The sequence below is a fragment of the Hippocampus zosterae genome, chromosome 3 (assembly GCF_025434085.1).
Source record: "Hippocampus zosterae strain Florida chromosome 3, ASM2543408v3, whole genome shotgun sequence".
Taxonomy (NCBI): domain Eukaryota; kingdom Metazoa; phylum Chordata; class Actinopteri; order Syngnathiformes; family Syngnathidae; genus Hippocampus; species Hippocampus zosterae.
Window position 1 is genome coordinate 22,284,309 of NC_067453.1, and position 22,941 is coordinate 22,307,249.

Below are 22,941 nucleotides of genomic sequence, written 5' to 3' on the forward strand. Positions count from 1 at the left end.
AATCAACTGAGTCACAACTCGTATGGAAAAGTCGGTGTTGTCTTCGGCCAAGGTACGCTGTATTGTGGGAAATTGACTTTTTCATTTCTTGTCTTACAAAATTTCTTGTTTCTGCAGTACCCCTTCCCTGAGCAAGTGTATCACACAAGCAAAATTGTTCGCTATTTCCTAAAATGTGTCCATTGCCAGGGTCGTGCCACGCGGTGTGCCGCGGAGCAAACGACGTCACGCGGCGCCCGTCAGCGAGCCAGATTGTTACGTCACTTTCATGCCATCCCCTCAGGCCGAGAAAAGTCAGTCTACGAATAAAACGTGTGTGCTGACAGTTACAAAATGAGATTAAAAAAAGTCTCAAGACAACTCCATTTTTGTTTATTTGACTCTTCAATCATCCGTTTGTACGATATGAATCAACCAATTTCAATAAGATGAAAAAGTATCTTGAAAATACATAACACGTTCTTATAGAAAGAGGACTGAAAAGAAAACATGACCAAAATAGGCATTTACAGAAAGGTGAGCCAACAAAATGTCACAAAGGATAACACTCGATTCTAAGTAAGAAAAAAAAATAGCTGACAGCTGAGAATCCAGTTGGTTTCAAAGCAATTCACCCATTCCTCTGGCAGATGATGCATTCTGCCTAAGAGGCGTTGTGACTTATTCGGCCGCGGTCCATAACTCGTTCTTGTCAGTCGGTAAGAGGCCTCAAAAGAGAAGTGATCGATAAACAACGAGCTGATCTTCTTTCAGATCGTTTGCACAAGCACTAAATTCAATCACGTGATCTCACTGTGGGACATTTCTCACTCAAGCAGCCATTTTATAGCAGGGCCTGACAACCACAAAGACGTAGGATATGCCCCCAACCCCCAATTGAACGAGCAATGTTTCTACTGACAGTGGAGGCTGGGGGTGGTGATCTGGGAATGACATCATGCAACATTAACGAGGACTCCGTAACGTGCTGGCGGGTGTCACACCACCTCCCGAGATTTCCTGATGGCACAGCACAGGAGCATGCTAAAGATCATCCCAAACACCTGCCAAGAGAGATAAACTGAGTTTTCGACATTCTCTTTTCGTGACATAACCGGGACAATCATACATTACCATAATGACCCCGATAGTGATGCCCACTCCTCCTATGATGTGCAGCTTGGAGTCAAACACTTCTTCGATGGCATCGGGGCAGCTCTGCAACACAGGAAAATGAGCACAGAGATTCGTTTGGTCTCCCCCCAGACCTTGAGCGAATGCACTTGGAGGGCGTACAAGCATTCTAGTAAAATCATTGTTGTCATAGAAACCACAGCAAGAAGGCTAAAGGAATGCGTCTGCGACGGAAAGCTGTCGGCCCACACCATCATTATGTGTTTTTGACATGTCATTACGCCATTGCGTGCTTCGATAAATGAAGCCTGGCATGAGCAAAATCACTTGGTTCTTCAGTCTGTCTGGCCCACTAAGCATTTTTAGGATCGTGGAATAATTATTGCATTCATTTTGAATTTTTTTTAACCTAAAATTAGATCGGAATCATTTAAAATGCATTTTTATTTATCTCAATGATGACATTGGTCAATGTTATTTTTAATCACAGGTGGAAGATGAATTTTTGCACTGATTCAGAATCTGCCCTTGTTTCTTTTTTTTCACTAGCACATCAGGTTTATTTAATAATATTTAATAGAGTAATATTCATGAATTAGGGGTTAGAATCAGCAACAGTTGTTTTTTTTTTTTAAACATGATAGCAATAATTCACTATTCATGGTTAAATTCATATTGCGCAAGCTTTTATAGGTCAAACTTTGACAAATGAGAATATCTCCAAAACCTGATGTGCTGGAAAAAAAGTAAAGACTTGATTGAAAATAAGCATCAAAAATACGTTTAGGGACACATAAAGGAATCTCTGATTAAAATTTGCTGTTGACTAGTGGTTAGTTGATGTAATGAATTTATTTTTAAAAAAAAACAAAAAAACCCCACACAATTTAATTTCAACATGCTAATTATTAAAGACAATTTTCCATATTTTATGTCCACTTTTTGAACTTGTCGACAAATGTGCCGGCTCATCACTCAAAAGCAAACTTCCCATTTTGCATCTCTTGACTAAAGCGCGCCGTTGCGATCGTACCTTGATGATGAGCTTCTCAAGTAGGTCTCCTTGAGGACACGTGTCTTTGGCACCATCAAAGACAGCAGCAGTTGGGCCGCAACAATTCAGCTGGAATAATACAACACAAATCACTTCAATGACAGTTGTCGTTTTTTTTCTCTGTGCCTCTTGTTGCCAGGCAACAACGTTATTTTTGACTGCATGCAAACAAATGATGCCTGTTCATAATGGGATTGATTGCATTAAACATTTGTAAACATTTTAATCGAATAGACAACAAAGACCAGATATGAAATGTTCAAACTGAAAAACTGTACCGTTTCGAGCAAATAATCATTAACTTAAGAATTTTACGGCTGGAACATGTTTCCAAATAAAGCCGGGACAGGAAGCAGAAAAGCCTGAGAAAGTTGACTGGGAACGGGTGAGTGCCGTAATTGAGTGTAAAAGATGCGGCGAGGTTCACCTCTATGTGAACAACCGTGTGAGAAAATCGTCAAACAGTTCAGAAAAACACTGCTCGTAAATACAGTTCGGCACTTACATCGCTAACTGCTACTCTGCCACGCAAAGCAAAAGACTTTTATAAACATCTGTAAGCGTCACCGTCTCCTCCCTGCCCGAGCTCATCTGAGATGGACCGATGCAAAGTGCAATCGTGGTCTGTGGTCTGACGAGTCCACATTTCAACTTGTTTTGGGAAGTTGTGGACATTGTGTCCTCCTTGCAAAAGAGGAAAATAACCATCTGGAAAGTTACGGAAGCAACATTCAAAAGCCAGCAGCCGTGATGATATGCGGCTGTGTTCGTCCCAATGGCATGGGTAACTAACACATCTGTGAAGCCAACATTAATGCTACAGGAGAAACATATGCTGGCATCCAAGCATTTGGATGCCAAGCATATGGACACCCCCGCTTATTTCGGCAAGAAAATGCCCAACCGCATTCTGAACATTTTAACAGCGTGGCATTGGAGTAAAACGGGTACTTGACTGGCCTGCCTGCAGTCCAGACCTGTCTCCCATTGAAAATGTGTAGCGCATTATGAAGCCTAAAATACGACAACAGAGACGACAGAGTGTGGGACAACTGAAACTGTACATCAAGTGAGAATGCGAAATAATTCCTCAGAGAAAGCGTAAACTATTGATGCCCTCCGTTCTCAAACATTTATTGAAAAGAAAAGGTGGTGTGACACAGTGGTAAACATGACATTGCAGTCATCAAATTTTAAGTTCATGATTGTTTGCTAAAAGCAATTAAGTTTACCGGTTTGAACATTACATATCTTGTCTTTGTGTATTCAATTATAAATAATTAGGAGATGATTTGAAAATCATTGTACTGCATTCTGTTGGGTTTGTATTTACGGCCGACTGAAACGAGATTACCCCCTGCTATCGAGCTTCGCGCTATGCATGTCTGATTAGCTCCCAAACCATCATTTCAGCCTCTTTCACGCGGAGACACCCCAGAAATTCACCACACGGCGGAATTCCCTTGCACACGGATGTCGCCCTGCCTTTGTTTTCTGGTTTTATTACACCCTCCAAAGACGTAAATTTACCTCCCTGACTTCATCTACCCCGCCCGACTCTTGTCGGTCTGTTATATATTGCTTTAGTGTAAAGGGCCGTTTGAAAATGAATGAGGGAGAGACATCCAGCATTTCATGACAGAATGCAAATTCAGTTTAGGGAGCACAATATCTGTAACCAACAGACTTGGATTTGTTTAGTGATATGTTTGCGCCACATTGACACCCGTGCACCAACTGGAACTGTGATCAAATTATACATCCACTTAAATATTTTCGGAACTTTAAATTTGAATCTTGCCCAATTGTGACATACCTACGTCTAATTGACAAATGATTGCCCCTAAACTGAGTTTTTGCTGGGCAAAGAGGCGACATTGCTATATGTTAGCATTGACACCCCACTCCACTGCACGCGGGGTGAACAGCGGCTCATTTGAGACAGCACTCTGTCCTCAAACCGGACTAACTTCAGCTGTAATTGATTGATGAGCACCACAAGATCATCGAGGATAATGATATCAATGGAAAAAACAAAAAAAGCTCACGCCAGTTTGAATCACACGCAGAGTCTCTCGGAGACGCTCATCCTTTGTCTCCTTGTAGTTGTTGTAGGTCTGGTGGTAGAATGTGGTAATGTCATCCACCACCTGTTACACAAGCAGAGAAAAGGATTTGCTTTTTGCCTTCTGCCAGAACTTGTTTGTTGTGTCTATCGCGACTATCGCGCTTAAGGCAAGCGTGTTCGTTACCTTGCTCTGGTTGGAAAATCCCCAGATGCCGGCAGCCACTTCAATGGCAAAGATAATCAGCAGGAAGAAGAAAAACTATGGCAAGGACAAAGGGAGTTAGAATGCTGTGCGCGCATGTCTTTTGGCACCCACAAACAAGTCAAATCATCTGAGCGCGATTGAACTTGATTTACATAGACCCCTCCGACTGGGAGATTTAGTACAAGACGATTAAGGCCAGAGGGGAGGCGATGACTAAGCCACACAGGAAGTCAACAACAGTAACATTTAAGCCTGCTGGATGGCCTTAGGGCCCTTCAGTAAACGCTGATGAAAACGGGTATTTCCAAGGTACCGGTAACACATTTGGAAAGATACGGTTGATGTTTTGCATAACTGAATAAAATGACGAAGGCGCATGAACAAGACATTTGGTATTCCCGTTTGCTCTCCCACCTGACCTTCATTAGCTTTTGAGATACTTTTGGATCAGGTGTTCTCCGACTTGTGTGGCCGTTGCGTTACTCACAAATTTACGTAGTGAAAGAACATTTCATTATTATGTGCATAGTGGAACAAAGATGCATTATTTGTTGTTAATAAGTAATTATTTCCAGTCTAATGACGTGAACTTGTGCACTAATGTGCTGATACAGACCAGTCCCAGCATGCAGGGAGACTCCTGGATGGCACCGCAACAGCCAAGAAATCCTACGACCATCATTAGCGCTCCAGCTCCGATCAGGATGTACACACCTGTACACACACACCAACAAAACAAAAACAAAAACAGACCAAAACTAACTTTGGACTCAAATCAGCCCAATGTATGCTGGTACACATTTACATGATCTCGTTTTTTTTTTGAAGGTCAGGAAACACATATCATGTACATGTTTACATGCTTCTGAGTCTCTGATCTTCCCCCATCAGTATGAAGCTAAACCAAGTAAACCTTCTGCCTATTTCTGAAAATATGTCTTTACGCAAGCCCTCCTGAACTTTACACTTTAAAATCATTAACAGAGTTTCTCTGTTAATGATTTGGCAGCTAGGTTGTGGACAACACTGATGCAATATAATTGTCAAAAGCAAAACAAACTTGTAGTATTAGCACGGGGTGACCGTTAGCTAACAGTGCTGCACGTGTCGGACGCATGCACAAATGTTCAGTTAAGTTAGTTGTTGACTTAGAGGTGAGAGGTATTTGTTTCCAGCTCCAGCTCCAGTTATTGATGAGCGTAATTTAGTGGCTTTGTGATAAAGTGTTTCTGTAAAGTGAAAGATAAAGTGTTCATGCCATGAGAGCTACCGAGACTCCCTTCGCGAGGTACTCCTAGCTCACGATCAACTTAATGGCCAGTCCTGATTTAAAGATTCCGACGTCACTTGTAGTGGATGTGAGCGAGGCAAATAAAGTACCGACTCTTCATTTAGCGCAATACACTCAGAGTGAACTGAATAGTAATTCTTGTTTGAAACAGAGCACTTGTGCTGAAAAGCCTCTTACCGGTGTAAAACACATATGGAGAGTCCTGTCCTTCAAACAAGCCTTTGGTCTTGGGGTCTAATCGCAACCACAGGCCGATGGCAAAGACAGCAGTGCCTGCAAGCTGAAGAAAAAACATTTGAGATTTTAGCTCATTTGGCATAATTGTAGGCATGGGACACTTCATTTGATACACATGCTTTATCTAATTCGGTGCTTCCCCAGGTATTGACCTTGGGCACATATTTTACATTGGGAAATCTCATGGCCCACAACCCCCAAAACCGTCACAAAACGTATAGACATATCCCCCCCCATCAATTTACTGCATATTGAGACACCAATAGCAAAAAAAAAAAAAAAAACAAAACCTTAAAGAGCTTTATATTTGCCAAGAGATGCGACAAGATGCTACTTTTCTGTAAATGGAACTCCTCAAGTATCATCAACATAGTTCTTGGCACGCTAGATTCTCTACTTGAATCTAGATGAAACAACTTACTTAAACATACTGCCTTGGCATAAAGACAATGCCAAAGTAATGCCTTCATAGCACTGACTGAGCACAGACAGCAAATGGGGTTTCCAGCGATTCAGTGATAAACGGAGGACAGCCCCCCCCCCAAAAAAAAATAAGTCAGTTGGTGAATTCGTGAATGCCAATCTGGGAATATGTTGGGAAAAAAATGCTTTTTAATTTGATCATAAATTTACCAATGTTGCGAAATCTGGATGTTTCGTGGAACTGAGTCAAAGCTACTTAATGATACCTTCCCCCATTTAATAGAAGATTATTTACGTGTTCTACCTGTCACTGAAACCGTATGCGCTGGCCTCTGTAAAGATACCGTGATTTATTTGCAAGTTGTGAACAAATACAACTTTTTGAAGAAATTAAGTGCAATTTGAAAGTTTGCCGCAGCACAACTGACGATCGTGATTGGGAATCGCATCAGAAAATGTGTTTGTGTTACACCACTGCAAACTACAACTTCAAAAATAAACATACCTCCATGACGGACAGTGTCAATCAAAACAAAGCATTGTTGTTGTTTTTTTATGAGACATTTAATAAACTTCTTGTATCGGCGCTTAGTTATGTTGGCATACCTAATATAACAGATGTGTGTGTGTGTGTGTGTGTGTGTGTGTGTGTGTGTGTGTGTGTGTGTGTGTGTGTGTGTGTGTGTGTGTGTGTGTGTGTGTGTGTGTGTGTGTGTGTGTGTGTGTGTGTGTGTGTGTGTGTGTGTGTGTGTGTGTGTGTTGTGTTGTGTGTACGGTTTAGCCGCAATTCCTCTTGCGGATAGTCATCTATGCACGAAGCCATTTTGTTTTGAGCTCACATGCTTGAACATGACTGTCGAACATAACATTCACTGACAGTGAGTACATGCCATAAATGGAATCATGCTGATCTGTACCGGATGCTTCTTCTTCATTTTGACACAGAAAGACGGCAACGTTGAAGAACCCACGCCCCCTCTTTGTGTCTAACTCCCGCTTAAACTCATCCAGAGTCACAAACAACAGGAAATAAAATTTAAAAAAAGAAGTACACCTACCCAGAAGAACACGTTGAATATAAACATGAGATACTTGATGCACTTGATCCCCCCAACGACAGCCATGCTGACAGGTGAGTTGACAAAGTTGATATTCCCGGGAGGAAGCAGTGTTAGCGTGGACCGAAAAACCTCAAGCGAGGCGTTTGAAAGTGAAAGCGTTCTGAAAACGCCACGCCTTTCGATGCCTGAATGCACACTTTGGGAGTGGCGAGAACATCAGGGCCTACTCAACAAACTGGCCTCCCAATCTAAAGCCTGCCCATGTTCCTTCCTCTGTTTGTTTCCGCGCTTGCATAGATTGCGCCTGTGACGACTCCTGTGTGAGAAGCTGCAGGCAGGCAGCCAAGACAGCAACACAGAGGGCCCTGTTATAACATGCAGACCTTCAACGTCTTATTTACTCACCCGCTGTCTCAAACACGCGCTACACCTTTGTAATCAAATAATCAAGCAGGTGAGTAGATGCCTTAACTGGGGTACATACTCACTTTTAACGTCTTAAACTTTTTGGTTTGTGTGTGTGAGAAACCCCACATGAGGAAAAATGATAGCCGGTGTGTTCTTACTGCTCTTCAAGCGGTGGTGTCCAAAACCTTTCTTCTGAGGGCCACATATAGAAAAATCAAAGTATGGGCCACTTTGATGTTCTGTGACTCCCATTGATGAAACACACCATTATCAATGCATTGAGTAGTTGTGTGTTCTTTATATGTTATCATTATTTTTTAAAAACAATGACCGCAGTATGAGGCAAATACTTCAAAAAAATTCTCCATCTTGGAATGGATGCAAGCTATATTCATCAAAACTAATAACAACATTTAAATATATCCCTCTGTATATAATGTTCCATCCACTGGAAAATGCATAATTGATTGATAGATATTGATATTTATGGCTCAAGCTGAGAGTATAAAATGAGTTTCACTTTTAGAATTGAACAGCTGAAATTAAGTGTTTTCGACCACAACTGAATATTTTTAGCAACGTTTATTTCCACAGTGGATAATTTCCGCTTTCACACACATACAAACCATGTTGTGGGCCTTTCTATCAATAGCTGCAAATCTGAAAATCACCATAAAAGGCCAAAACATTCTTGTGAAACCCCTTCTGCCCCCCCCCCAACACACACACACACACACTCACACACACACCGTTTAACATATACAGTTCAAAATAAACAAACACCCCCACATGGGACACACCCCGCAGGCTTACTAGGACAGTGAGACATAAATAGCGTGCATGAGAGCCTAAGTAGTCACACACACACAGTCTCTCTCTCTCTCTCTCTCTCTCTCTCTCTCTCTCTCTCTCTCTCTCTCTCTCTCTCTCTCTCTCTCTCTCTCTCTCTCTCTCTCTCTCTCTCTCTCTCTCTCTCTCTCTCTCTCTCTCTCTCTCTCTCTCTCTCTCTCTCTCTCTCTCTCTCTCTCTCTCTCTCTCTCTCTCTCTCTCTCTCTCTCTCTCTCTCTCTCTCTCTCTCTCTCTCTCTCTCTCTCTCTCTCTCTCTCTCTCTCTCTCTCTCTCTCTCTCTCTCTCTCTCTCTCTCTCTCTCTCTCTCTCTCTCTCTCTCTCTCTCTCGGGCATGCGCACTACTCCTCGCCACGTGACCGTGCTCAACAATTCAATCAATAACCCCCGCCCCCCACCTCTAAAATCAGTTTTGAATGTAGTACGTGCCAACCGTAAGGGTGCTCCGTGGAAATGGGTCACTTGGCCACTGGGGAGGATTTATAACCAACAACAGCAGCCCCGCTGGGCTTCCACACGCGCCGGGACTATAATGGCAATCCGGTGAAAATCTTGAAATAATAAGAATAAGAATAATAACAATAACAACCGCAACCCACTTGGGACACCCTCCGAGAATACGAGGGTTTACACCGGGATATTTCCACTCGCGACTCACGCCACAAAGTCCTCAAAACGCACCGCCACATAGATTCTAGTTTTTCAACACACTCACCCAGAAGACCAGGTTGAAGGCGAACATCAGATATTTGATGCACATCTCTCCGCCGGATAGCGCCGCCATGACGACGACGAAGACGAACCTCGTGAATGCAGGAGACGAATCGAAGCAGTGTGGTCGTCCAGTGAAGCGCTTCTCCACGCGTAGCGCTGCTGGTGCGCGCTCGTCGTGTTCGGTCCCCCGCGCCGGCTGCAAAAACCAGCCAGGCGTAAAAGGCAGGATATGTGCACAGTACCGCACTATATCCCCACAGTTAGTGTTTTTCAGGTGGTTGTCAATGTGTCCCGTCGCCCTTCAAAAGAGTCCGGTGCGATGACGTTATTGTCAGACTCGTTCCTGATTTAAATCGGTAGTGCGGCGTGATTACGTCATTCCCCTGACGTCATAAATCGCTTGCACGGGTCGCTGACTGGGAGAGCTAGCTATACAGCACGTGAACCGGGGAATGCACTGTAAGGTGTTGAGAATGTAGTTTATTCCCAGCTTGAAAGAAAATTTAATCTCACTCAAAAGTCGATATCCCTGTCCATTGACATCTACCGAATCATTTAGGAGCTCTTAATTTGCTTACCCGGTTGTTCAGTAGGGAGCTAAAGGTGTTTACTGTATTGCCACAAGCTAGCATTTTGTGGACAGTTTATATTTAGATTGTTTGTACAACCATAAGAACAATATTTTCTGTAGATGCATTTCAATCAATCAAAAATCCCTGTGGAAATGTTTTAATCTTCCCACCGGGCTCTTGATTCTTTCCCCAACTGATAGGTGATTTTTTTTTCTCCAGGATTTCCAAATAAAACTAGTTCCCATTGTTTTCTTGCAAGTTTTGGCATCAATTCGTCACGTTCGTCATGTGTGGCTACCAAACTCTCAGTTCTTGCGTGAGATATCTTCCCCCGACAGTGTGTTTTGTAGCACAATTGTTTGGGTTGGCACTGACTCAGGTTTGTACCAGCAGGCTAATCACTCAGCCAGACCATCAGTGGGCACATCCTGGTATTGTCTCACTGGGGCGGTCTGATGGTGTCGCTCTACATGTACCGAGTGATATTCTGGCCTTCTTGACATAACCTGATGTAGGGGGGAGGCATGTTAAGGCCACGATAACAGAGTGGGAAGGGCTTTCCTTGATATAAATGAACTTTTGAGTGAGGCATTTTTTAAGTTTTTGACCCCATTCTCAGTTGAGCCTGTTACGTGACAGAGCGAAACACCAATCTGCCATGTAAAGCCTGGAATTGCCGCATTTTGGGCGATTGGAAGAGATTTTTTACTTTTTTTTCTTGCAAGATTTGTGGATTAGCCAAGTGCGGAACCATGGAGGTACAGTACTCAAGTTTTAAGAAGTCAATTTAAGAGGATCACGGGATGAAGCATGTCGTTGTATTTGTGTTTCAGTTGTGCGCAGGTCGGTGTTTGAGAGGAATTTGGCTTCTGCTACATCTGACAGGTGGGTGAAAAACAAATCCATTGTTAATTCACCCTAACTCTGAATTGTCAATTTGTGCGAATGTGCATTTCAACGTTTGTTTGTCTATTTGTGTCCTGCAAATGACCGGTGACCGGTCCAGGGTTTACCTCCATAACATGCCCCGAGTCGGGTGCGGTGGGCTTCATCTTACCTGCAACCACAAGGCTACAAAAGATGAATAGAATTTTTCAGATCATCGTTAACTTGTTTTTTTTTAAATTAAAATGAGTTTTTAATGTTAGTTGGAAATGCCTAATTATGATGTCAATAAAAAACCATTGCATTACTTTTTTTATTAACTTTTTCTTTTCAGCGATGTGGATAAATTCATGAACTAACCTCCTTTTTTCCGGGTCAAACCGACCCACTGAATCCAGACAAATAATAAGGATTTCCGTTGAATCAATGTTAGACTTATATTTAATTTAATTCTATATTTATACTGTATTTCAAAATAATTTGAACAAAACAACCCAGAAAGTTGGGTCTATTGACCCAATTAGCGGGTCAGTCCATTTTTTGATCCAATTGGTACATTTTCCGCCATGTTGAGGCCTCCCCAAGGACCCAATCAAGTATGAGGCCAAGCACTTCATATAAAGATATTTTCTCATTGGTAAACTCTGAAATGACCTTTTTGGTAAGATTTGTGCTGTTGTGAATGTGTGTGGGTGTGCAGCATGCACGGCAGGTATGACGGGGAGATGCAGCCTCTTCGGACGACACCACGTTCACACCTTTGATGGGGTTTTGTACGATTTTCCCGGCGACTGCAGCTACCTGCTGGCTGGGGACTGCAGACATCGCTCCTTCACGCTGTTGGGTGGGTGAGCCCATCAAGTCAAGTCAAGTCAACTGTATTTACAGAGCACTTTCAAACAAATAAATCGATGTTGAGCATTTATGGACAAAATATGCACAGACCGGTCATTCGGTTCTTCACTGATTATTAACATTATTCTCGTTGAATGAATACCTCTTTGACAGTGTCGAGCAAATGAATTGCAATGGCACTTTGCGTCAGTGTGCGTCACGTTGGTGTGGCAGGAGTAAAACAAGGTGCGCTGTGATTCACATGCAGGTGATTTTGTTGGGGGCAAAAGAACTGGAGTCACGCTATTTCTTGGGGACGCCTTTGAGCTGCATTTGTCTGTCGATGGAAGATTATCACAGGGAGAAACCAGGTAATACGGTCTTTTACTTGCATGGATTGGTTGGCTCGATTAAGACCAAAGGCTCTGTTTAAAATGGCGTAAGCAGAGGTAGGTTTGACCGGTTTGATGGTCATTTCGCAGGCGAGTTCAGATCGTCGGATCTGCAAGTCAAGTCACATCAAATTTATTGACATTGCCCTGAATCACAGAAAAGTCATAAAGGGCTTTACATGCCCATAGTTTACAAAAATTAATGACATCCCCTCACATCAACCCCCAGGACGGCAAGGAAAACTCAAAAAAGAGAGAAGGAGGGCTGCGCCACTGTGGGAGTGCTCACAGCTGACTGTAGTGATGGCCAAAGGAAAGCGATTCCTCTCATTTCCTTTAAATGTGGCATGCTAGTCATTAAGAGTGTGCATCTCCACAAAAAAAGTGATTTGATCCGGTTTTTGATGCATGGGGTGTGAAACAATTCAAGGACAGTTCAATCCCAAGCCAATCCCATCCTTGATTCATTAATTGATTAACTATTTTGGTTACTTGAATGCCATGATAAACCTGCAACCAAGGAAGCTCACTTACAGACTGTTTGTGTGTCACCTTGCAGACTTTCACTGCCGTACGCATCACACGCTGTGTTTGCCGGCCAGGAGCTGGGCTTCTACAAGCTATGGAGCGAGGAGTTTGGCTTCACAGTGACCATCGACAACGCAGCCAATGTCGCCCTGACACTCACCAAACACCACACCAACCACACCTGTGGCCTCTGTGGTAACTTCAATGCGGCGGTGGCCGATGAGTACACCGCTCAAGAAGGTACATACATCTATGCTCGCTTGGAGTGGAAGGCCACTTATGCACGTACCTTTTTTTTTCCATGGAATTTCGGAAATGGTTCTGAGTCACCGGGGATCAGAAACAGGAAGAGAAGTTATTCCGTACAGGAAAAGATAACGGGTTAAAGAAAAAAAAATCTCAACAAATCTCAGCGACGGCTTGAGATTAATGAGGAAGCTGTCAACTTTTTTTCCGTGCTGTGCGTCATTTCAGGATTCCTCACAGAGGACAGCTATGACTTTGCAAATTCATGGGCGGTGAAAGGGGCAGGTCAAGCCTGCAGACGCGTGTCTATTCCGAGTCTGTCTTGCAACAGCTCCAAAGACACTTCAGAGGTCAGTTACACACACACACACACACACACACACATTGGAAGGGCAAAAGAGTGATTGGAAACATCTGAGCATCCGTGACTGATGATGAAAAATCACTCACTGACGAAAAAAAAAAATCAAAGCACAACCTCTCACTGTCATGAAAAATATGACCACTGAGGTGAGCTACAAAGTGGCAAGCTATCCCGGATCCATCATGAAGAATTTTTGGGTATGGCCATCATGAGCGTTGCAACGAGGTGAGCAACTACTTGTTCTCAGGCGGCCCAAAGTCTGAAGAGAGTAGCACTCCCCCGTAAAGAGAGTAAACTAACACTTGGCAATCAGTGGCGTAGATTTTCACACATTGCCAAAAAAAAGTAACACAAATGGAGGGCATTTTTTTGTCAATAACCAATTTAAAAGATACTCATAAAGAATAAGAACTGATAATATATCTTGTTTCCATAGATTCTGTCTAGCTGCAGCGTGCTCCAAACATCTGCCGTGTTCCTGCACTGCGCCCACTTGGTACCAGCCGAGGCCTTCCTGTCCCTGTGCCAGGAGGAGGCGTGCCACTGCGGCCAGGGCGACAGCGAAGACTGTTACTGTCCAGTCCTTCTGGAGTACGCCCGCACGTGTCATGCCCATGGGATGCTTTTACGCGGGTGGCAGCAGGCGAGTGAATGCTGTAAGTCGGCAAAACAGTTACGGTTCCAGGGAATTGGGAAGAGGGTGGTCTGTAAATTGTGAAAATCCGTACTAATTGTGTGTGTGTGGGAGGGGATTATTTTATGCTTTATGTATTTTTTGTGTAATTAATCAGCTGATTAATCAGTAAGCTGTATTTAATTTTGACCAAAAATCGGCATCAGCATTAAAAAAAATCTATATTGGTTTGGCATAACTCATATTGACAAGAAGGTAAAAAAAAATCACTTCACATGTCATATGTTAATAACAAACAAGTGTGTTCTTGAATTTTATGCAATCAAATAATGTGTTGGATTTACTGATGTTGTGAACCTAGCGAAAAACTAAACTAAACTAATGATAACACCTAAAAAAGATATATCTGTCGGTATGATTGTTCCCCCCACCGATCACATTGATAATCATTTGATCGACAAAAGCCAGTGGTTTTTAGGCCGGCACAAGACAACAAAATTGCCACAATTTACATTTCACAAATTACAGGCTCACATTCCTTCTTAGTGCTGCAGAAGAGAGCGGAACAGGTTTTTTTTTTTTGGGGGGGGGGGGGGTTACTTGTAAGACCTCAATCAGTAAGATTGTGTTTTTTTTCCATCTTTTTTATTTTATGTCTGTTTTCAAATGTGCAACTTAAAAAGGTGAAGTACAGATACCGAAAAAAATTACCTAAGAACAAAATGTTTGCACTTTTTTACTTCCCACCACTGAAAACAATTGTGTATGTGTTTTTGTACGTGTATCTGTGTGAGAATAGTCCCCAAATGTCCCATTGGAATGCACTACAGCGAATGCACCAAGTCCTGCTCTACAACCTGCCATAGTCTCAACATTCAGGAGGTCTGCAAAGAAGAGTGTGTGGATGGTTGCACATGCCCTGGTAAATCTCCCGCCTACTGGTTTCCACCCCTTTGGCTTCTAGTCTTAGCACGTTTGAATCTGTGTGTGCTTTTCAGTGGGTAAAGTGCTGGATGGAAACCGTTGCGTGGAGGTGTCTCAGTGTTCCTGTGTACACATGGGACGACACTTCCCGCCGGGTTCGACAATCTCTCAGGACTGCAACACCTGGTGAGTGGATGCAAATATCTGCAGAATGTGTGATTTAATAGCCACATATTGTCTTTGTTTTTCCCCCCCCTCCCACAGTGTGTGTCGACATGGGTCATGGGAATGCACCAATGAAGGTTGCCCCGGTGAGCGACATGAATCATAGCTCAATTAGGGTGAATGTACACTGCATGATTCGAGTGATGTAATTCTACTTTTTTATGTTTTGGGGGGGGGGTTGCTCTCAAGTGGCAATATATGCATCAATTTAACCCTTTAATGCACCCTGTAACCTGTAACATGATAAGTAGTCCACTGCAGTAACCACTTTCCCTGAAAGGGTTAAATCAGGGGAGGAGAAGAAGTCCTCAGTGAGAGTGGTTGCAGTTGGTGGTTGGGGGAAGGGACAGACGACTGGTCGAAACGGTTGAAAAAACGGTTCAGTCAATCTGCCCAGTCCTTGGCCTTCTTAGTCAATGTCTTTGGGCTGTCATGGCCTGAGATGGTTTTCAGGCCCCTCCAGACACCAGTGACATTGCTGGCCTGTAACTGGCCCTCCAATTTCATCCTGTATATCTTCTTACCCTCCCTGATCTTTCTTCTCAGCCGAATCTGCACGGCCTTCAGCTCCTCTCTGTTTCTCGACAGAAAAGCTCTCTTCTTCTCCTTCAGGAGGGCCTTTATGTCTGGATTAATCCATGGTTTGTTGTTGGAAAAACACCGCAGAGTTCTGGTGGGTACGGTGTTCTCCTCATAGAAGTTTATGTAGTCCCTGATGGTGTCAGTGAGTGCATCAATGTCCTCCCCATGAACCTCGCTGAAGAGTTCCCATCTGGTTGTCTCGAAGCAGTCCCGCAGAGCATCTTCAGCTTCCGATGACCATTTCTTGACCATTCTGGTCACAGTTGGCTGCCTGTGCACCAGGGGTTTGTACACAGGCTCGAGAAATACCAAGTTGTGGTAGGGAGAGGGGGGAGGGAGAGGGGTTTATATGCTTCCTTGGTTTTGGCATACAATACAAGTCTAACAAGTCCAAAATATTATTATCTCTAGTGGCACAGGTTACATACTGCGTGAAGGTTGAAAGGGAAGACGACAGAGAAACATGGTTGAAGTCCCCAGAGATGATCAGCAGGGCGATGGGGGACTGTGTTTGCAGCCTGCTCACGACAGTCATCAGGGCATCACACGCTGCATCACCATTAGCCGACGGGGGGATGTACACTGTCACAGCTATGACGTGTGAGAATTCCCTCGGGAGATAATAGGGCCTGAGGCTAATGGCTAGCAGCTCAATGTCCCGACTGCAGAGTTTGTCTTTGATCGTGTTATGCCCCGGATTGCACTATTTGTCGTTCACAAAAACAGCCAGTCCCCCACCTTTTCTCTTTCCACTCCCTTCATTCCTGTCCGCACGTATGAGTTGGAAGCCTTCCAACTCGGCATGTGTGTCCGGAATAATCGCTGTTAGCAACGACTCCGTGAGTAGCATTAGGCTAGCCTCGCGGTACTCCCTTTGATGTCACGTTAGCGCCGCCAGCTCATCCATCTTGTTAGGGAGCAATCTTACATTCCCCATGATGGCGGACGGGGGGACATGTCTGTACTTTCTCCTCCTTGTGCGGCGGCCCTTCCCGGCTCGACACCCTTGTGTCCTCCTCTTCAACTCGCGTGGGATATCCGGTTTGTCACCGGCCAGTAGCCCGCTGTTAGCCCGCCATGCTAACAGCCGGTCCTTACTGTAAACAATGGAGTTGCGTGTGCTATCGGGATCTCCGTTCACAGGATACGTAAAAAGTTTAAAGCAAATAAAGGAGATGAGCAGAAATGAAGCTGCCCCTCTCCCCCTGTAGGTTTGGGGTACAAATCCACGCAAAACAAAATGGGAAGAAGAAATAAAGTAAAAGGACGAAAAGAAACTCAAACAGGGATATGCACTGCTGGAGAGGCAGCCACTCAGGGGGCGCCATCATTAAAAAAATCATTACATATGACAATTTGGGATTTCAGGACAGATTTAAGCAAGTGTCATGGAAGTTGACACATGATTTGCTTTCGCGGGCCACATAAAATGATATGTCGGGCTGGATCTGGCCCACTTGCCTTGCCTTTGACACCAGTGGGTTAAATTGTATTAAAAACAATCCATTTATTATATGGATGGCATTGCACTGAGAGAATATTTTGCTCTCCGCTTGTTCATAAATGTGGTAACCAAATCAGACAAAACGTCAGTCTGTATGACGCACTTCTTGTTTTGTGGGCCCCCTTTATGCCTAATAATTGGCTTGGCTCCTGCGCCTTCATCCGGTGTGTAGGTGAATGCCTGGTGGTGGGTCAGTCCCACTTCAAGACCTTTGACAACAAATTCTTCACCTTCAGCGGCCCGTGTCAGTACCTGCTGGCCACAGACTGTGACGAGCAGGACTTCTCTGTCATTATTGAAAATGTGCAGGTAATGCACACACACACACACACACACGTTTGCATAGCTTAGAAACGTAATGTTTTTTAATACTTTGTAACCACAAGAAACCTGTCTTGCTCTTTTCTGGACATACTAACAAGTATAAAACATTAACACTTCCAATATTTTATTATTCACAATGGGACCCCTGATAATAGTGGGGGTTCACCGTATGTATTACAAAATGGTCTTCAGGATGTCTCACCCTTGTGGTAATTCAATTCAAAATCCTCCAAAAGAACCCGACATAGCGTTCCAAACATAATGGCTAAGAGAGACAGTATCACATTACGTAAGGACATGCACAACATTTTTGGCAGGATAATAACTCAGCATTTTCTTGCTGTCACACTTTGCGTGTATGTCTGACAGCTGATTATTGACCTTTCTTTCAGTGCGCAGATGATCAAGAGGCCGTGTGTACACGTTCTGTGACCCTCAGTCTGCCTTCTCTGGAAGACATGACAGTGAAGCTGAAGCACGGAGGAATGGTTTCTGTCAACGGCATGGACATCCAAACCCCAATGCACCATGGTACGACATTTTGATGGGGAGCAGCTGCCTTTTGTCACTCAAACACTGTGACATGTAAGAGTGTACTTGTTGGGGTAAAAGAACTCAGAGAGCACAGACCTCTGCCAAGGCTTTTAGTACGGTACTCAAATCAGTGCAATGACTGTGACAATGGTTGCATTCCTAGGCTGTGTACACACATACCCATTTTTAAAATGTTAACTGAATGTTTCTAAATCCACACAATGAAGATTCTTTTTCCTATTGCTCTCATAGTGTGTGGTGTGGTCCGGATGACCAACACATCACACCGCACACATAATGATTCCGTAGTACCAAGAAGAAGAAATACAAGGAGCTAGCTCGATGACCAGTTCTCATGAATGATGGTGAACTTTTTGCCTTGTCGTTTTTATTGTGGCGAATGACTTGTGAGACATGTTATACAAACACTCAAAACAACAAATTATCCTCTATTGCACGTGGCCTCATCAGGGCAGTGGGTGAACTCGAGCCCATACCAGCTCACTCTGGGGGAGAGGTGAAGTAAACACAATAATCAAGGCAAAATCCTTACATTCATTCTAAAAATGTCACATGGCTTTGTAGTTAAAGTAAATGGACACACTTCAAACATGGATGATTCTGGATTTCAGGTCGCTTGCATATCCAGAGATCTGTGCAGTCATCTGTGCTCCTGAAGTATGGCGATAACCTGCGTCTTGACTGGGATGGGAAGGGCCGGGTGCTATTAAAGGTGCATACAAACAGAATGTTTTTTGTTAATTTGTGTCAAGAAGCTTGCAAGTTTTGAAATGTTACCCACCACGTTTTTGTAGCTGGGCACACGCTGGGCAGGGCGGACTTGCGGCCTGTGTGGCAACTACAACGGTAACCAAGGCGATGACTTCTTGTCCGCATCTGGGCTGGTTGAGGCGGGCCCGCAGGCATTTGGTCAATCCTGGAGAATCAACGGCGACTGCAAGTCCGCCCACACAGTTGCGACAGATCCCTGTGCCATCAACCCCAAAAGAGGTGGAAACACACAAACGCACACACATGTGACTCAGCCACACGTCAACACGACAGTGAACCCTCACTACATGTATTTTCAGGCTTTAGGGACCAAGCCCTGCCACACATTGTAGTAAACCCTAAATGGACACACGGTGAAGATTCGCCATACTTACACCATACATAACAACCCAGCCAAAATTAATCTTCTCACCAACATACAAAGATCGCCATGTATCGCTTCGACATAATTGCTTTACCTTGGTAACGACGTTACGATTCGCCAGGGCTTTGGCGTCCTCTTGTGGACTTTTCACGCATTACAAAAGGAGTGTAAAAATCACCCGAACACCAAACCCGCAGCCCGGCACATTTTTAGTAAATATTCCCGGACAAATGTCACAGAAATAAACGTGTTTGCTAGTGGTTCACCGTATCCCTAAACTACAATCTGCCCTGTTCTTTTTCTTCAGTTCGTTTTGCAGAAGAAGGCTGCTCAATGATGACGTCAGACGTGTTCGGCCCGTGCCACTTCCTGGTCAATCCGGCTCCTTTCCAGCAGTTTTGCCGTTATGACGTTTGTTCGTGTGTGGATGGCGAGAAGTGCCTCTGCTCTGCTCTGGCCGCTTACGCGGCCGCCTGCGTCGCCAAAGGGGTGCTGCTCCACTGGCGTTCTCCCTCGCTCTGCCGTAAAAACACGACTCACCTGCACAACCGTTCACCATTTCAGTATTGTCTGCGCAACTTGCTGTTCCTCTTAAAAGGCGAAACTTTCTAGTATTAATTAACTATATGAAAGAAACCCCGCTACACAAATGAGTGATTTCAATCCTCAGAGATGGAGTGCACCAGAGGCCAAGTGTACGAGGCCTGCGGGAGCTTGTGCGACCGCACCTGCATTTCCCTGTCCGGAGCGGAGGGTGGATGCGGAGGGGAGAGAGTGTGCGAGGAGGGTTGTTTTTGCCCCGCTGGAAAGTACCTGAGCGACTCTGGAGAGTGTGTGACGGCAGACCAGTGCACGTGCCTGCATGATGGACAGCTGTACCAGCCTAATGACGTCTATGCCGATCACAGCAGCATCTGGTCTGTGGGCGTAACGTGCAATTAGCCACTCTGGATACGATGTTATCTAATGCACTTTTAGTCAGTCAAGGCACACATTTAACACGAGAAAAATCTGGCGTCAAACCACCAAACAAAAATGTCACACAAAGATATATATACTGAAATAATGATCTCATCTCAATTTACTCACATATTACACTCTGAAATCCGGGACTGCTTAGCCGTGAAACAGACATGACTCTGTTTTATTAATACTAACAGGTCAATAATTGTACCTTCTGCCATCTGGGTGAAGTGTATTTAATTGTTGTGCCTGTCACTTCATATCGCTACATAACGTTATTATTTGTCGCCTGATAGTCTCTCATAGCACATGAATGGACTGGAGCACGGTGGCTGGGAATTACTGATCTCATGTAATAATAATAATAATCAAATAATAAGAGCAATTCTGTCTTAAAAATATAACAACCCGAGTCTTGATCATGTAATCTCCACATCACGCAGTGTAGTGGAGAAACCATAGCAGGTCCTCGGGTTAGAAAGGTGAAATCATGATCATATTATATTTATCGAGAAATGAGGGCAGCATTATTTTCATAGAATGTTTCTTTTTTTAAATCTGGACATATGTGATTAAAAAAAATATTTTAATGTTTGTATTTACAGTTACTGTGAGAATGGAACCATGCGCTGCAGCTCTGCAGAAACAAGCACTTTTCTGTCCGATCTCTTCTACGACGACGACCTGGCACCCTCCAGAGGTGAACTCCAACACATATTTTAATAAGAGTCAGTCCCCGTTGGTGGTGTAATAGGTTCCAAACCCATCAAGGTGAAACTCTGTGATGTAGAGAACACATACACAAATAAAAAACAACAAAAAGAAAGTCATTTTCACAACGTGACAAAGGCTTCAAACAGATTTAAACTCACTAAAACACACTGTCCTTTTCACTTCTTTTAAAAAAAATAAGAGACTATCGTATAACATCACTTTAAGGAAACGAAAAAGAGACCCTCAATGGCAAATTTCTCCGAAAAGCATCCTTGCAACCAAACCATATAATTCCAACTGTATTTGTCAACTCGCTTAATGCTAACATATAATGAGCACTGGTTTATATTCTCTCTTCTGTTGGAACAATGACTATTACTGGTTTACTGTAGAGTTACATGGAGTCCATAACTGTAAAACAGGGGTGCCCAAACTTTTTGGATCAAAGATCTACTTTTCGATCAACTAACCTCCCGGGATCTACCCTTACCGCCGCGCGCATGTGCACGCGCACGCGCACACCTGCACACACACACGCGCACACCATGATGAGAAACAGCCTGAAACGGAGGCATGCGACGCACTTTTGCAGCCTGTTAACTATCGTAGCTCACACGTACCGTTTTAAAGTGCTTCCCTGGGCCCTCCTAGATTCCTATTCTTTGCTCGTGCCCTGGGTGAATTGAACACGAAGCAAACTCTGAATGAGAATCATGACGATAAAAGATAGAGCGCAACAGCTCTGATCACAAGCTGCAATTGCAAACTGCTGAGCGCTAACAGCTTCCGGTGATGTAATCACGCGCCACTGTAAATTTAAGGTTTACCTGCTTTATTTAATTTTTAAAATATTTTTTGGTGAAAATGAGACTGATAAGATTATTAGTGTGCAGTGTATATTAACACAAGAATATATTACTGAGATGTACAAAGAAGCAAAAATGGTTGTTTGTTTTTTTTCTTCTCGACACTCCTCGGATTTACTCGGGACCTGTCTTAGATCTACCGGTAGATCAGGATCTACCTAATGGGCACCCCTGCTGTAAAACAATCGCAATGTGCGTGCCTTCTTGTGCCGTGTGACATGTTTTCTTACACCGCTCAGCAAACTAACTCAGTGTGCACCGACAACGAAAGCTCAGCAACAAAGTAAATGTGATACCCTTGTTGGCGCCGCTACTTGCAGAGAAGCGCTCTGCAAGATGTCCCCCTCCACTGGTCCGAGCAAGGTGTGACGCCGGGGAAAAAGGCCTGGAATGTGCCAGAAACTGCCAGAATGCAGACCACCCCTGTGTCTCACTTGCCTGCATCCCCGGCTGCCTCTGCCCACACGGCACAGTAGGTTGCGGTAGCTTCACGCATGCAATAGATATTCTCCTTGCTAATCATATGTCTTATCCTTATTGAATCTATTTGGCGCATAAAGTAGGTTAGAAATTTGGGAATGGATGGATTTGTTAATTTCATTTGTGTATTGCTTTTTTTTAAAGTTTGAACAACCAATAACGTTTTGACTCTGTTTCTAAAGTATTGATTGAGGAAGTTTGTACGACCAAAGGATATGAAACAGGTCTCGCTGATTGATATTTCAGGTACGCCATCTTGGAGACTGCATTGTGCCGGACCAGTGCCCATGTTACCATAACAACAAGCCCTATGCTTCGGGACAAAGCATAGCGGTGGATTGCAACACCTGGTAAAGCAATTATTGAAATGCAGTACTTCTTGGCGGTTGCATGACCTACTTTTATTTTGCAGCATGTGCAAGAACAGGAAGTGGCACTGCACCGACAAGTTTTGTGACGGCGTGTGCCGCACCGTCGGGGAAGCCCAGTACATCACTTTTGATGGCCTAAAGTACACCTTTCCTGGTCTCTGTCAGTATGTCCTAGTCCAGGTAAGACCGGTTCAAAATAAATAACTTCTACTTTTAATGCCTTGAGTGTTGTTAGACCTTGTTGTCCATTCTTTTTATCTTCATTGCACACAGGACACGTGCAATGGAGAAGAGGGGATATTTAGAGTGCTGGTGGAGAATGAAGCCTGTGGCATTGTGGGACATCGCTGTGCCAAGTCGGTGTCAGTCTACTACCAAGGAGGATTGATTCTAATGCAAAAAGGCGAGGTAGTTTAAAACTTT

At 43.9% G+C, this 22,941-nt stretch overlaps 2 protein-coding genes and 1 long non-coding RNA gene across 4 annotated transcripts in view; 1 reads left to right on the forward strand and 2 right to left on the reverse strand.

Moving 5' to 3' along the window:
- Positions 1-357: 357 nt before the first annotated feature.
- On the reverse strand, positions 358-9,782 carry cd9a (CD9 molecule a). Of its 2 annotated transcripts, none has more exons than XM_052061383.1 (8): positions 9,422-9,782; positions 5,909-6,011; positions 5,057-5,154; positions 4,420-4,494; positions 4,216-4,317; positions 2,147-2,236; positions 1,114-1,197; positions 358-1,043 (listed from the first exon to the last, which is right to left on the reverse strand). In XM_052061383.1, the coding sequence occupies exons 1-8, from the start codon at positions 9,488-9,490 to the stop codon at positions 978-980; spliced, it is 687 nt and encodes a 228-aa protein (XP_051917343.1). In that variant the 5' UTR covers positions 9,491-9,782; the 3' UTR covers positions 358-977. The 2 variants fall into 2 exon arrangements, with proteins under 2 accessions (XP_051917343.1, XP_051917344.1); XM_052061384.1 differs by lacking the exon at positions 9,422-9,782 and adding an exon at positions 7,450-7,695.
- Positions 9,783-10,439: 657 nt separating this feature from the next.
- Positions 10,440-22,941, forward strand: part of vwf (von Willebrand factor) — a 31,559-nt gene continuing 19,057 nt past the window's right edge. The window contains exons 1-21 of the mRNA XM_052060525.1: positions 10,440-10,750; positions 10,826-10,877; positions 11,578-11,721; positions 11,980-12,082; positions 12,663-12,871; positions 13,106-13,227; positions 13,678-13,897; positions 14,675-14,797; positions 14,874-14,985; positions 15,064-15,110; positions 17,283-17,419; positions 17,827-17,965; positions 18,601-18,701; positions 18,784-18,979; positions 19,432-19,647; positions 19,795-20,041; positions 20,693-20,787; positions 21,988-22,139; positions 22,394-22,497; positions 22,560-22,698; positions 22,792-22,926. Of these exons, the coding sequence (XP_051916485.1) occupies positions 10,745-10,750; positions 10,826-10,877; positions 11,578-11,721; positions 11,980-12,082; positions 12,663-12,871; positions 13,106-13,227; positions 13,678-13,897; positions 14,675-14,797; positions 14,874-14,985; positions 15,064-15,110; positions 17,283-17,419; positions 17,827-17,965; positions 18,601-18,701; positions 18,784-18,979; positions 19,432-19,647; positions 19,795-20,041; positions 20,693-20,787; positions 21,988-22,139; positions 22,394-22,497; positions 22,560-22,698; positions 22,792-22,926 (2,799 nt within the window). The 5' untranslated portion in view covers positions 10,440-10,744. The remainder of the gene's footprint in view (positions 10,751-10,825; positions 10,878-11,577; positions 11,722-11,979; positions 12,083-12,662; positions 12,872-13,105; positions 13,228-13,677; positions 13,898-14,674; positions 14,798-14,873; positions 14,986-15,063; positions 15,111-17,282; positions 17,420-17,826; positions 17,966-18,600; positions 18,702-18,783; positions 18,980-19,431; positions 19,648-19,794; positions 20,042-20,692; positions 20,788-21,987; positions 22,140-22,393; positions 22,498-22,559; positions 22,699-22,791; positions 22,927-22,941) is intronic.
- LOC127597473 (uncharacterized) lies at positions 18,319-18,900 on the reverse strand. Its single transcript, XR_007961658.1, has 2 exons — positions 18,771-18,900; positions 18,319-18,692 (listed from the first exon to the last, which is right to left on the reverse strand). It is a non-coding gene; the product is annotated as an uncharacterized LOC127597473 (long non-coding RNA).

Bases quoted from the DNA above. Each gene is read 5' to 3' on its own strand.
- cd9a (XM_052061383.1), bottom strand. From the start codon at position 9,490: ATGGCGGCGCTATCCGGCGGAGAGATGTGCATCAAATATCTGATGTTC. The intron at 5,155-5,908 runs GTAAGAGGCTTT...GTGTGTGTACAG, and splicing joins TCCATATGTGTTTTACACCG to GTGTGTACATCCTGATCGGA. The intron at 1,198-2,146 runs GTACGATCGCAA...CCTGTGTTGCAG, and splicing joins TTGAGAAGCTCATCATCAAG to AGCTGCCCCGATGCCATCGA.